Here is a 12280-nt window from a genome sequence, read left to right on the forward strand (position 1 = left end):
TACTAGTACTCGTCAAGTCGGCGAGCTGGATTTGGCCGTTTTGGAAGGCCCAGCAAGTATGTCGGCCTTCCACTTCGGGCGGGGGAAGGCCCACCCCTCTTACTACCGTACCTCCTCTTAACTATGGTATGTACTACGCAATTGCGTACCTTACATGGGTTCGTAATCATCGGTCTGAGTCACAGTTTGACGACGGTACACTACACGCCACCTGTTGCATTCGGGGGCCTCATTAAAAGGTTGATGAACAGTCTCCTCTCCTTTACTTTGAGTGCTCAACTCCTAAGAAGGCCAAGCCTTGGCTGACAATTCCAAACAGTACTTCGATTCACCGTTTACCTTGGTCCTTGACTCTTAGCCGCGCAATAAACGCTGTACAATGCCGCTCGAAATCCGCCCAGCCGTCGAGGCCGATAGCGACAGGATCGGCTGGATCGGCCGGGACGCCTTCCGCGACTCGGGCTCCGAGGCCGTCTTCCCGCCGCACCTGTACGACAAATCCGAGACCGGCGACATCGCGCTCGACGAAGCGCAATGGCGGGCGGCGAGGAACCTGGCCAGGATGAGAGAGGGCAAACCAACCTTTGTGTGTGTGGATGTCGCCGAAGACGATAGTAACGATACTGGCGGTCCGGAAAGGATCATCGGATACGCCCAGTGGGAAGTCCCTCTGCCGCCGGTGGCAGGCGAAACCGGGGAGGCCAAAAAGTCCGGCTATTATAACCAGGAACCATTCCCGCCTAGTTTGGATCAGGACGCTTTGTTCAAGATATATAAGACGGTCGAAGATGAGACGAAGAGGGCTCTTGGCCCCGACGGTCATAGCAAAATGTGGTGTAAGCCGCCCGTGGATTTCCCATTTTGTTGTGAGAACTGTGATTGGAGCTAATTAAGCAATATATAGACCTGATGTCGCTTGCCGTCGACCCGACCCAGCAGCGCCGGGGGATTGGGCGGAAGTTGATGCACCACGGGCTGGACTTGGCGTCACAGGCCGGAATGGACGTGTTCCTGCTCGCCACGCCGGCAGGTCGGGGACTGTACGAGTCGCTTGGGTTCCGCCAGATCGGGGACTCGTTCCTCCTGGCCGACATCCCTCACTACGCAATGCTGTGGCGGCGATCCGGGGCTGGCTCGGCTTGATCTCTGCATGTATTTTTGTTCGCAGGCAAAGCCCCGGGGAGTGCTGCATCCGCTTAGCTACATTCGAGGCTCTCTCTAGCTTTGATATGCCGCTCTGATTATAATTACCCGCCCTTTTCCTTCCTTCCAGCACTTCGAGGGCGGTTGAAACATCGGTGATCGGCTATGGGACGTACATTGGTGACCCCTTTCGCAGTTGCCGGACCCCCCCGGACCCCGAGGTGCCGCAGATTGTCCTTGGGAGCGTCACTACTCTGAGGACACGCTTTGATTGACGGTTCTCTGCTGCAACTCGTAGAACCGCTTCTCTGTCCAGTCGAAACATGGTCGTGTTTGAATCCTTTCCTCAACAAACAGGCGGCGAAATGCCTGCGAGGGCTGAGGTCGGTTGCATCCCAATCCTGACTTGGCAACAACACCGACGTCTAGAACCACAGGGAGCTCGCATTCACCAACATGACACATCGACCGCAGCCCCCGGTGGTAACCCGGAGTATCACAGACGTCGACTTCCAACGCGTTCATGAATTGTGAGAGGTAGCTATCCCGGACCGCATGACGCTGGGTTAGACGCCCTTGCGAAGGAGGAATCTGCATCTGTCGCTGCCAAGGGGCTGCAGGCCGCAAGCTTCGCTACTACGAGCCCTGCGACGAGCTTGACACGGACGCACCGAACCCCGTTCGAAGCGAAAGCGTCCTGTGGTTCGATGACCAATGCGCAAGTTCCTAACAGTCAAAAAGAAGCAGTGCCTCGGGCATGATTTCGATTCGGGATCCTGCCCAGCCTAGTTATAGCTGATGTGGAGCAGCTAGAGGCGGCAAGTCTAATAAAGACTGGACTCTGCTTGTCTGGCATGGATACTGGCTAATGGAGGGATTGTCTGGTTGTAAAAGTACCTACCTATGTATAGCTATTGTCCCGAGTGAGTCAACTGCTGGTGCCTGCCCGCATCAGCGCAACTGAGCATATTATGTGTGTTCAGCTTGTCTGCGAGTCTGCGACTCGGTGTTTCTACAAGGGCGGGGTCTGGACCGGCCGTTTTAGGAGGCCCAGCGACTAGAGGCAGGTCCGCCCAACCCGCACACTTGTGAAGATCAGTCAACTTTACCTCGCGCTTCCATCGTGATATTTGTTCTTTTGGCTTTCATTGGTATCGTTATTTCTTAAAGAATTCACTGTCGACAGGGTGTCGGAGAAGACCTCAATGGACTCCGTTGAATGGAGGCTGTTGCTGAGCAGTCGCATTGCTGAGTGACCGGTTCGCGTGCGGCTGTTTTGGATCGTGGCCGTTGAAAGTCAGCAACCCCGCAGCCCCGCCCGTCCTTACGTGGAGCCACAGGGGTGGGCTGCGAGAGGAAATGCACGTGACATGAGAGCCCATGCTCAAAAGGTCGCCGAGGTGGAAGGAGCGGGGGACAGCCTATAGTGTAAGCGATCCTGCGGCCCCACGTAGCACCTTATTGGCCACTTTGGCGCAAATGTATTGTAGTGGTTCCCAGGCTACCCTTCACACCCTACCAACGTCCATGACATCACTTCCGGCGCCAATGCTCCACCTACCCATCTCCTCTACCACAGCATAAGGACTAATTGCTCTCTTTACACCGTACCTTACCCTAATACGTATCCGTTCAATCGTTACACTGATGCACCGAACCTTGCAGTAACCAGAACCTCCCCACCGTGAAATCGCGCGCCATTCCGGGCGGCACAAAGACAGTTAGTTGCGCCAATGTCCAAGATGGCGACCTACAAAGCAACCCTTGCCGCAACGACAAACGCGCCCGGAAGAAGCAGACCTGCCCCGCGCCCGCGTCGCTCCCGCGCGTCTGGATCCTTCCACGCCGGCGAGCCGTTTCCTCTGCCATCCCCCTGTGACGAGACGAGGCCGAGCAGGAGCCGGACAGCCCTACTACTGTCGCTCGCCGAAGCCGCCCCCCGCCGCCCACTCCGTCGGCAGTCGACGGCCAGATACCACACCTTCCCGACCTCGCCGCCTCCCACGCCTTCGGAGCGCCAGCGGTCGCCGCTTGAGCCACGCCCCTGGTACAGGCGGCTTACAGAACACAATGCCACCAGCGCAGACTCCACTCCCCTACCATGGTCGCAGCTCTATCTGCTGGCGATCCTCTCGCTCGCCGAACAAACGGCGCTCAACTCGATCGGCCCCTACCTGCCGACGATGGTGGCGTCGTTCGACGAGATCCCCGACGGGCAGGAAGGGCTGTACGTGGGGCTCCTCGCGTCGGCGTTCGCCCTCGCGCAGCTGGCGACCAACCTGCTGTGGGGCTGGCTGTCGGACCGCGTGGGCCGCAAGCCGACCATGCTGCTGGGCACGTCGTTGCTGATGGTTTGCTTCCTGTTCTTCGGCTTTTGCGGGACATACGCGCAGCTGATCATGGTGCACGTCGCCATGGGCCTGCTGAACGGCAACGCCGCCATCGTGCCGACCTGCCTGGGCGAGCTCACGGACCGCACCAACCAGAGCAGCGCCTTCACCTGGCTGCCCGTCATTTATAGCATTGGGAGCATTACGGGCCCCGCGCTAGGCGGGCTGCTGGTGACCGCGGCGGAAGGGGCGAGGTATCCTTTCGTCTTGCCCAATGTCATGGTCACGGGGCTGCTGCTCTCAAGCGTCATCGTGCTGGCTCTCTTCTTCGAGGAGACGCTTGATCACGTGGAAAGCAGCGTTGCGGGAGCAGGTTTGGACTTCGTGAAGGCAGCGCGCGAGTGGTGCAGGGATGGATTTCGACGGATGCTGTGGCGGCCTACCAGATTTCGCGACGAATTGCCCGTGTACGAGGGCGACGCTCCCGAGAGTTCTGGCGACTTTGACGATGAACAGCAGGGCTTACTCGGCGCATGCGACTCAGACGCTGACGACAGCAACGTGGGCGCGAAGGAGGAAACCTCGGCGTTCCGCGAACTACGTAACCGCAACACGGTCGCTGTGCTGGGCACATATCTCGTCTTCCAGCTCGCCAACATTTCCTACAACTCGCTGTATCCCATCTTTGCCTCCACGCCGCCGCCCACAGGCCGCGACCTGGGTCCCGGCACCATCGGCGTCAGCCTGTCGCTGGCCGGTTTGGCCACCATCCTGTTCCAGCTGTCCATCTTCCAACGACTCAAGGCGCGCATCGGCAATTTGGTCACATACCGCTACTCGCTGTTAGGCATGGCAATCAGCATGGCGCTCATGCCCTTCATCGGCTACGTGGACGGGTCCGGCAAGGGCTGGCTGTACGTCGAGCTGGGTGGGATCTTGGTGCTTAAGAACATCTGCGCGGTCGGCGGGCTCAGCAGTGTAATGCTTCTTGTAAGTCCCTTGAACTGTCCTGGATGTGATGTGGTGTTGTTCCATCAGCTAAACTCTGTATTAGATCACGAACTCGGCTCCCTCAAACGAGACGCTCGGCACACTACAGGGCCTTGCGCAGACGCTCTCTGCCGCGGGCCGCAGCGTGGGGCCGTTTCTCTCTGGCGGCCTGTTCACTCTATCGACCCGGGTCAAGCCGAAGGGGGAGGCTCTTGCATGGGGCATTTTCGCTGGGATCACGCTTGTGGGATGGCTAGGCTCCTTTGGGATACGGAATCATGGTCTGGAGAGTGCGGAGTTTGAGGATGGTACTAGTAGTAATGACGAGGAACAGGGGTCAGAGGACGAGGGGTCAGAGGATTATCCATATAGCGATGTACATTATAGGCCAGATCAGCCCTAGCTAGATACACTGGCTAGTATTACTACTTCTATTTATCCTCTCTCCTTTATTTTTAATCCAATCCCCTTTTTTTACTTTCGAAGTTTTTCCTGTCCCTCTGTTCCTTTTTCTCTTCCGTCCAGCCTTTAATCTATCTCCTTTCTCATATCCTCTTCCCCGCCCCTATTCCCCTCCTTTCTTCTCCGTTTATTTCCTTACGGCGATCCGAACCGGGCCTAGATTACTAAGCCAACCCACTAGAATAAGGGCCGAACCTTGATACTAGCTTCTTCGACGCCCTGTCCATATAGGTCTACGTGCCGACTAGCAAACGGGGCACCGTCTCGGGCGTCGCAACCGGCATCCCCAAAAAATTCCAACCGCGACGATATGCCTACGATGACACCCTAGCCGGCCCGCATGGCGGGCTTCGCCGCAACACGCCGGGGAGCCATTCACGCGAGGGGTCAGAATACGGGAAGGAGGATGAGATGGTATGACCTTGGGTAGTCCTTATCGTAGTTCTCTGAATACAATCTTAGATTTGAGTCAAATCATGAATCATTAAGTTCCCGGACTTGATTAGGCAACTCCTATAGCGTCGACACCAACGGCGGGCTGGTCATTCTTTTGCCAAAAGGTCGCCTCTGCTATCCCCCAACTCCTCGCAAGTCACCGCCGAGACCATCACCACCAACAATGGCACTACCATCATCAAAGTCAATAGTCAAAAACTAATGCCTCCCGCTAACGCACACTACATTTCCCGCCCCGATGACCTAACCGCCAAGGCGGGTGGCGTGGTGACCGTTACGTTTAATCGTGCGGAAGAGCAGGCGGGCGTCGGCGGCGGCGGCGGCTCCGGATTGGCACCACCCTATCGTTCAAGGGTGGGCATCCAAACGTGAGGGTGAATAACTGGCAAGGTAGCCACCCTGGTGCACCCGTGCGTAGCGGAATGTTGTATGTTGGGGCGATATATGGTGAGAAGCTTCGGTTTAGAGAAGAGCCGATATTGACTGACTATTTCCGTCGTCGAAATAGACACTGGTCAACTCCCGCGGCGCGTACCGCAGCTATGGGGAGGCGTATACCTAGAAGATTCCCCCCGGGACATTGCGGGAGGGTACCGTTGCCCTGATGGTTCGCGTGTGTGGCTGGTCATGAATGGTTCTCTCAAAGTGACAATTATTTCTCCAGTTACATTGGGTAACGTGGTTGATAAGCGAATGCTCCAGACAAGCGAATGCTCCACAAAGTTGCACCTATATAACAAAATGTATATCAATCCCACCAAAACCGCTTCAAACAAATGAAACTACTCGGAATCGTCTTCCTCAGACGTTTCCACAACTATTTGACAGGTACGCGCATTGTGACCAGGTTCGCCGCAGGTGCCACAGCGCCACGCGCGCGTCTCGACCCTCGGCTTCCGACCACTACCCGCCCGTGTTTCCTCCTTTATCTGTACCTTAACCTCTCTCTGACCCTGCAAGTCCTTTGCATCTTGTATAGTAAGCAATCCTCCTTGTCGGAGCCGTTGTCTTTTAGCTCGCCGACGCCTGCTTAGTGCCTCATTTGCTACTCGGAGGCTTTGGTTCTCTGCTCTTAATAATACCAATTGATATATAACCTTAGACGTCCCTTTCGCAAGGATATCAACTGCTCTTAAAATCTCGGTTGGAGAGCTATTTTAATGCCGGGCAATTCGATTCTTAATAAGGGCGGACTGCAAGGAGGCTTCGGCTGGGTTGTTCGGGGTCTTGGAAACCTAGGTATAGGTACTGCTAGGCCGGGAGTTCGAGGGTATTAGTGTCTTCAGACGGATGTCGAGCTAGGAGATCACCTTCTCGGGATCAAAAGGAACAAGTCTAGCGCCTTTAAAACCTCCCTGAATGTTTCCGGGCGTTATTACTACCTGGTAAGCTGCGAGGAATACGGGAAAGAAGTCTTCCTTAGTGATATAGGTTATGCTTGCCTGTATTATCGCCTCGATCTGCTTGCCGTATACCGTCTTAAGCGGGCTAAAACACCTAATATCGAGCGGCTAGAGGATATAAGATAAGTACGGAGATATATAGAGCGTAATAATGTTGTTCTCCTTGTAGTAGAGCTCGAAGTCGATCGAGTAGTGGCTATTATAGCCGTCGAGGACGAGAAGGCGATAAACTCTAGTTGTTCGAGCTCTGGTATATATATTAAAATGCTTGATCTAATCTAGACCTCTCTTATTGCTAGTCCAACCGTTTTCGGATGTCGCGATAACCTATTCCTTTGGCAATAGGCTGCCCTTGTACTAAGAGGAGAGATGATATTTGCCCTGGACGATAATAAACGGCGGGATTGCCTAGCCAGTAGTATTAATACCCTGGATCACTATTGCCTACTCCCGATTGCCAGGCTGCTTTGACTTTGCCCTGCCATGACGTTCGGAGCTTGTGACAACCATTGAGGTTGCAATAACGCCTATTAGAAACCTAGTCTTGTCGAAGTTATAGATGTCTGCCTCCTAGATACCGTACTTTGCGATCGTATTCCGCACAAGCGTAAACTAGCCCCGAATAATTTCTGGGTCTTCGTATTAGGCCCTCTGGTAGTTGTATTTCCGATTGAAACGCGTAGTAAGCTTGGGGTTCCGTTTGACGAAGTTATATGCCTAACGTATACCGACGCATCCTATATTGCGTTCGGCAAGTAGTCGATTTGCTATATCTTCTACACCAGACAAGTGGGGAGGAAACCCTTTGGAATCCAGGTCGAGGATATATTGAACAATGACCGATTCTTCCAAATTGGTCAACTTCCGCGAATTGGCTGGAATATCGCGTCGTGATTATATACTACGCCTACGACGGCTTAGCTTGGTATAATGAACCGCATAGATCTTAGCTGCAGCTCTTAGGCTCAAAGTAGAGTCTTTCTCAAGAGCTTGGAGGGCTAAGATTATCTGGCGTTCGTCGTCTTTTGGATGCATATTGGGTTGCAAAGAAAATGTATGCGAGGAGAAGGCGTTGTATAGGCGCGGTAAAGTGGAGCATTCGCTTGTCTGGAGCATTCGCTTATCAACCACGTTATACTTAGTAGTATATGAAACCTGTTTTGGAATATTACTATAACATACGCCTAGGACTTGCTCTGGCTATTGGGGGTAGACTTTATGTAAATGATGGATAAGTAGACGAAACATTCATCATTGCCCCCTTAAGCTATATTTCCCAATACATTCTAATGCAACTAGAAACAAGAAGGACTAAATCATATGCTCTATCATGCGCTTAATGTACAAACAAGTTGGGTATTCATATACAAGTTGGGTAACCACGCTGTCATCCCCGTAACCCTCGGCTCATAGACGGGAAGCGCAATTACTGCGGCAAAAGCACGAGCCCTTAATCCTCACATCCGCGCCGGCCAGCGCAAGCTCAAGCTGGGGACGGATCATGCGCGCCTCGTCGTCCCGACCGAGACGCAGCAGACATTCGTGCAGACCATGGAGGGCCCACACGTTGTTCCGGTGCTGATGCGACCGCGGCAATGTGTCGTCCAACCCCAGATCCGCCTTGTAGACGGCCATGGCCTGCTCGACGCGGCCCTGCTCGAGGAGCAGCGCGCCGTACGCATGGCGGGTCGGCTGCATCCAGCCCCACGGCTCGTCGTACGGCAGCGAATCGTCCAATATGACGGCCCGGCGGAGGTGTTCGAACCCGAGCTCCACGTTGCCCCGACGGTACTCGAGCTCGCCGTCGAGCATGGCACCGGCGATTTTGAGGATGTCGGAGCATGCGTTGTTGAATATTGTCCGCGATGGCGGCACCCTCTTGACAGCTTCCCGAAAGAGCTCTCGATGGCGGTCGGCTTCCTCAATCCTCCCGGTGTTGGCCATCGCCACAACCTTGGCGTAGTAAGCCATGGCCGTTGTCATGGCGTAGAGGTCGGTATCTATCGGGATCTTCAGGTCGATGGCGTCTTGCCAACGACCGAAGCGGACGAGAACGTGTGGTCGCATGGACAGGAATCCCTCCACCCAGTCTGCCATCGGGGGGGACTTGATGCGCAGCAACTCTGCAGGGATCGTCTGCTCCAGGAGGTCTGCGGTCTCAAGCGCAGCGGCAGACTGTCCGGCAAACATGGCGGCGTACAGCCGGAAGTGGAAGTTGTGGCAACGGTAGAGACTGTAGAAATTGAGGGGTCCCTCCCTTGCGAGAAACTTCATGTCTGCCCTGATGGCAAGTTGATTGGCGGCGACCGCGTGCCGATAATTGCCGCAGAGAACGTCGATATGCGACGGCATATGGTTGAGATGGCCGGCATCCGGGACCAAGCCACACAAGTCCTCGGCAGCCCGGAGCGCTTGCTCGGGATGGCGCGACTGCTCCATGAGGTGGATATATAAATGTAGCAGCCCGGGATGTTTCGGGTGCTCAGCCATCGCCCGTTCCAGCGCAGCCTTCGCCTCCAGCGTTCCCTCTTTGACAGGCTCCCCCGTCCGCTCATCCCACAGTGCCCACGGGGTCAGGTTCATGACGGCATCTGCATAAATCGCAGCGACGTTTGGGTCACTGGGATACTGCAGGTACGCAGCCTCCATGGCCTGGGCGTAAGCCGTGTTGGCCTTGTACCCGTGGGAGGCGGTCATCCACGGCGTGGGGTAGCGTTGTTGGAGGGCGTTGAGGAGCGCCCGTTCCAGACCAGAGGCGTGGCGGGCTTGGTGGAGGCCCTCCGAGACGGCTTGGCTCGCCTTCATGACGTTACGCTCCAGTTCGAGCTCGTCAAAATGTCCCCAGGGCTTGTTGTAGTTGGGCCCCAGGGCGAAGGCGATGCCCCAATAAGCCATGGCGCAGCCGGGGTCCGCCGCGGCAGCCCGCTCGAAGCAGCGGACCGCCTCCTCATGGTTGAACGCGAACGTCCAGATAAGTCCGCGGTCGAACCATGATTGAGCCTTGTGGCTCACGGTGGAGATGGGCATGTGGAAATCCCCAAGGCTGTAGTAGCCGTCCACGCCGTCGCCGTTACCGTCGCCGTTCCCGCCGCCGCCGCCCAAGGGTACGGGCTTACGACTCCACGCCGGCGACATGCTGAAGGTAACGCTGTGCCGCGGGGGGGAGTTCGAAAAGTGGATGCGGCGTGGTCGCTCCTGGAGTAGTGGTTGGCTGGGGTAATTAATTAGTGAATGCAAGGTGGGACTGCGACGGGAAACCAAAAGTGGGGATTTCTGTTGCAGCTTGCTGCGTCGTGCGTTGTGAACCAAAAGCTGCAAGTGGACGCGGGAAGTTGCCGTTGCAGATTGCAAGATGGAAGTTGGTTGCAAACACGTCTTGGCCGTTGGCAGAAATGGATGATTGGCCCGGCAATTAAACGACCGGCAACGGACCGCCAAGTCATCACTGTCACGTGTGTTGCCACTGGCCACTTCGCTATTTTTGACCCAATCGCGGGGGAAATAATTCAATAAGCAACGGTGCATCGACCGCCCGGCCACGCATCGATGACAACCACTCACATTGGCATTTTACATCCGCACGGTGATCGACATACCTTTTTTGCACAGTATCAACCCAGGCGTGATCGGAGACTAGCATATGACAGGCTGCGGGGTTTGCGGCGAAGCCCGCCGCGGGCCGGCTGGGGTGTCATCGTGGACACCTTGTCGGTTGGCATTCCTCGATGAGGCAGGTTACTGGGCACCGAAGGCGGCACTGGCAGCTGCACCTAGAGCCAAGCGGCACGAGCCTCGGTGTCCTGATTCAGTTTGACATTTTGATTTCTAGTGCGGCTCAACAGGGAATTCATCTATATGTTGGGGACGCCCCGTCCGGGCTTTGGTGAGACTCCTGTCCGACCTGTACAGCCAGAGCTCGGGAGAGTGAGATACTAGGTAGTAGTTGTGCAGCTCCTCATCCACACAATGAAGGAATTTGCAAGCATCCTCTACCTGGCCTCGGCCGTGCTGGCCTTCCCCGCGCCCGGCGAGACCGTCGGCGCCCTCGTCCCGCGCCAAACCGCCAACCAGATCACGGACCAGTACCTCTTCAGCATCACTCTCCCAGCCTTCACAGCGAAGCGCAATGCCCGGGATCCGCCGACCCTGATCTGGGACTCGGACGGATGCAGCTCGTCCCCGGACAACCCGTTCGGCTTCCCCTTCGTTCCGGCCTGCCATCGCCACGACTTTGGCTACCGCAACTACAAGGCCCAGAACCGCTTCACCGATGCTGGCAAGCTGAGCATCGACAACAGCTTCAAGAAGGAGTCAGTTTGCTTTCTGCTTGCCTGGTGTTGAGCAACTGATTGATGTCCGTCCAGTCTCTACTACCAGTGCAGCTCCGTGAGCGCCCGGGGCGTCTGCGAGGCTCTCGCGGATGTGTACTACGCGGCCGTGCGGGCCTTCGGCGGCGATACCCAGGGCAAGCGGGACGAGGACCTCATCCGGGAGTACGAGGAGAAGGTGGCCATCTATAACAAGCTCGTCGCCGAGGCTCAGGAGAGGGGCGAGCTTTGGCGTATTGACTAGGGCAGGACAGTAGCAGTAGATAGCTACTAGTACTCTTGGATAGCAATATAAATATTAGTGGAACTCCCTTATGTAGTGAGGTCACTACTCCACGAAGTACTCAATCCCATCTCGAGGATGTCATCGGCCTGATCCGCTTCCACCGATCCGTCATCGAGCCCCTGACCGAGCGGTATGCGGCCTGGGCTTTGGAGGCTCTACCTGTTCCGACACGGGAGAAAAGACCTCATTCCAGCTCGTTTGTCGACCGGATATTATGGAACTCGCTGCCGGCCGCTGTCAAAGCCGTTCTGACGTACCGCGCGGAGATCACCAGCCCTGTTCATACCCAAGTGCGTGAGCAACCTCGCCCGTCCCACCCCAGCAAGGAGTGGCCGCTCAGCGACACGGAAAGGCGGCGCATTCAGCGTGGCATGTACCACTGGGAGATCTTCTGCAACGTCGTCGGCGACAAGGGCGGAGGCCGCAGCTCTTCGCACTATATCGGTGGGCCAACGTCGTCGACTGTGGAGGACGACTATATTGAGCAGCTGTATGTCTTCGCCCTGTTTCCCGCCCGGCAGGTCGAAGAGATGCTCAGCATATATGAGTTCATGAACGACATATACCTTGGCATCTTCCAGCAAGGAGCCGGAGTTTGGGGAATAGACGCCTTAGACGCTGTTCCAAGCCCAGAGTCTCGGTTTCGTACGCTGGTGCCGCCTTCCCCCTGTGATAAACGACGGTAAGTGTATATCATCTTTTCAACATACCCTTGGACGTAAGGTCAGGAACCTATTGACACCCGGGATTTAGTAGTAGTTGTCAGGGAGGCCGCTCGCAATGTCATAATACGCCACGGCCTTGGGCTGTTTGCCGACATATGCAAGACCTCAGATCACAAAGAGCGGGCCGCAATGGTACAGCACGGTCTTCCTCCCGTTC

The 12280-nt window shown here is 55.9% G+C and overlaps 4 protein-coding genes across 4 annotated transcripts; 3 read left to right on the forward strand and 1 right to left on the reverse strand.

The window, feature by feature from the left end:
• The first annotated feature begins 275 nt into the window (after positions 1 to 275).
• B0T15DRAFT_83336 (acyl-CoA N-acyltransferase) lies at positions 276 to 1305 on the forward strand. Its single transcript, XM_062871368.1, has 2 exons — positions 276 to 836; positions 905 to 1305. The coding sequence occupies exons 1-2, from the start codon at positions 380 to 382 to the stop codon at positions 1141 to 1143; spliced, it is 696 nt and encodes a 231-aa protein (XP_062727487.1). The 5' UTR covers positions 276 to 379; the 3' UTR covers positions 1144 to 1305.
• A 1285-nt stretch (positions 1306 to 2590) lies between these two features.
• Positions 2591 to 4948, forward strand: B0T15DRAFT_424399 (MFS general substrate transporter-like protein). Its single transcript, XM_062865611.1, has 2 exons — positions 2591 to 4463; positions 4528 to 4948. The coding sequence occupies exons 1-2, from the start codon at positions 2877 to 2879 to the stop codon at positions 4864 to 4866; spliced, it is 1926 nt and encodes a 641-aa protein (XP_062727488.1). The 5' UTR covers positions 2591 to 2876; the 3' UTR covers positions 4867 to 4948.
• A 3020-nt stretch (positions 4949 to 7968) lies between these two features.
• Positions 7969 to 10120, reverse strand: B0T15DRAFT_522323 (uncharacterized protein). The gene has a single exon (XM_062868615.1). It carries the CDS (start codon positions 9917 to 9919, stop codon positions 8192 to 8194), a length of 1728 nt encoding a protein of 575 aa, XP_062727489.1. The 5' UTR covers positions 9920 to 10120; the 3' UTR covers positions 7969 to 8191.
• Positions 10121 to 10302: 182 nt separating this feature from the next.
• On the forward strand, positions 10303 to 11419 carry B0T15DRAFT_522324 (secretory phospholipase A2). Its single transcript, XM_062868616.1, has 2 exons — positions 10303 to 11094; positions 11149 to 11419. The coding sequence occupies exons 1-2, from the start codon at positions 10751 to 10753 to the stop codon at positions 11354 to 11356; spliced, it is 552 nt and encodes a 183-aa protein (XP_062727490.1). The 5' UTR covers positions 10303 to 10750; the 3' UTR covers positions 11357 to 11419.
• Positions 11420 to 12280: the final 861 nt, after the last annotated feature.

Source organism: Chaetomium strumarium (genome assembly GCF_033439665.1).
Source record: "Chaetomium strumarium strain CBS 333.67 chromosome Unknown B0T15scaffold_1, whole genome shotgun sequence".
Lineage (NCBI taxonomy): Eukaryota > Fungi > Ascomycota > Sordariomycetes > Sordariales > Chaetomiaceae > Chaetomium > Chaetomium strumarium.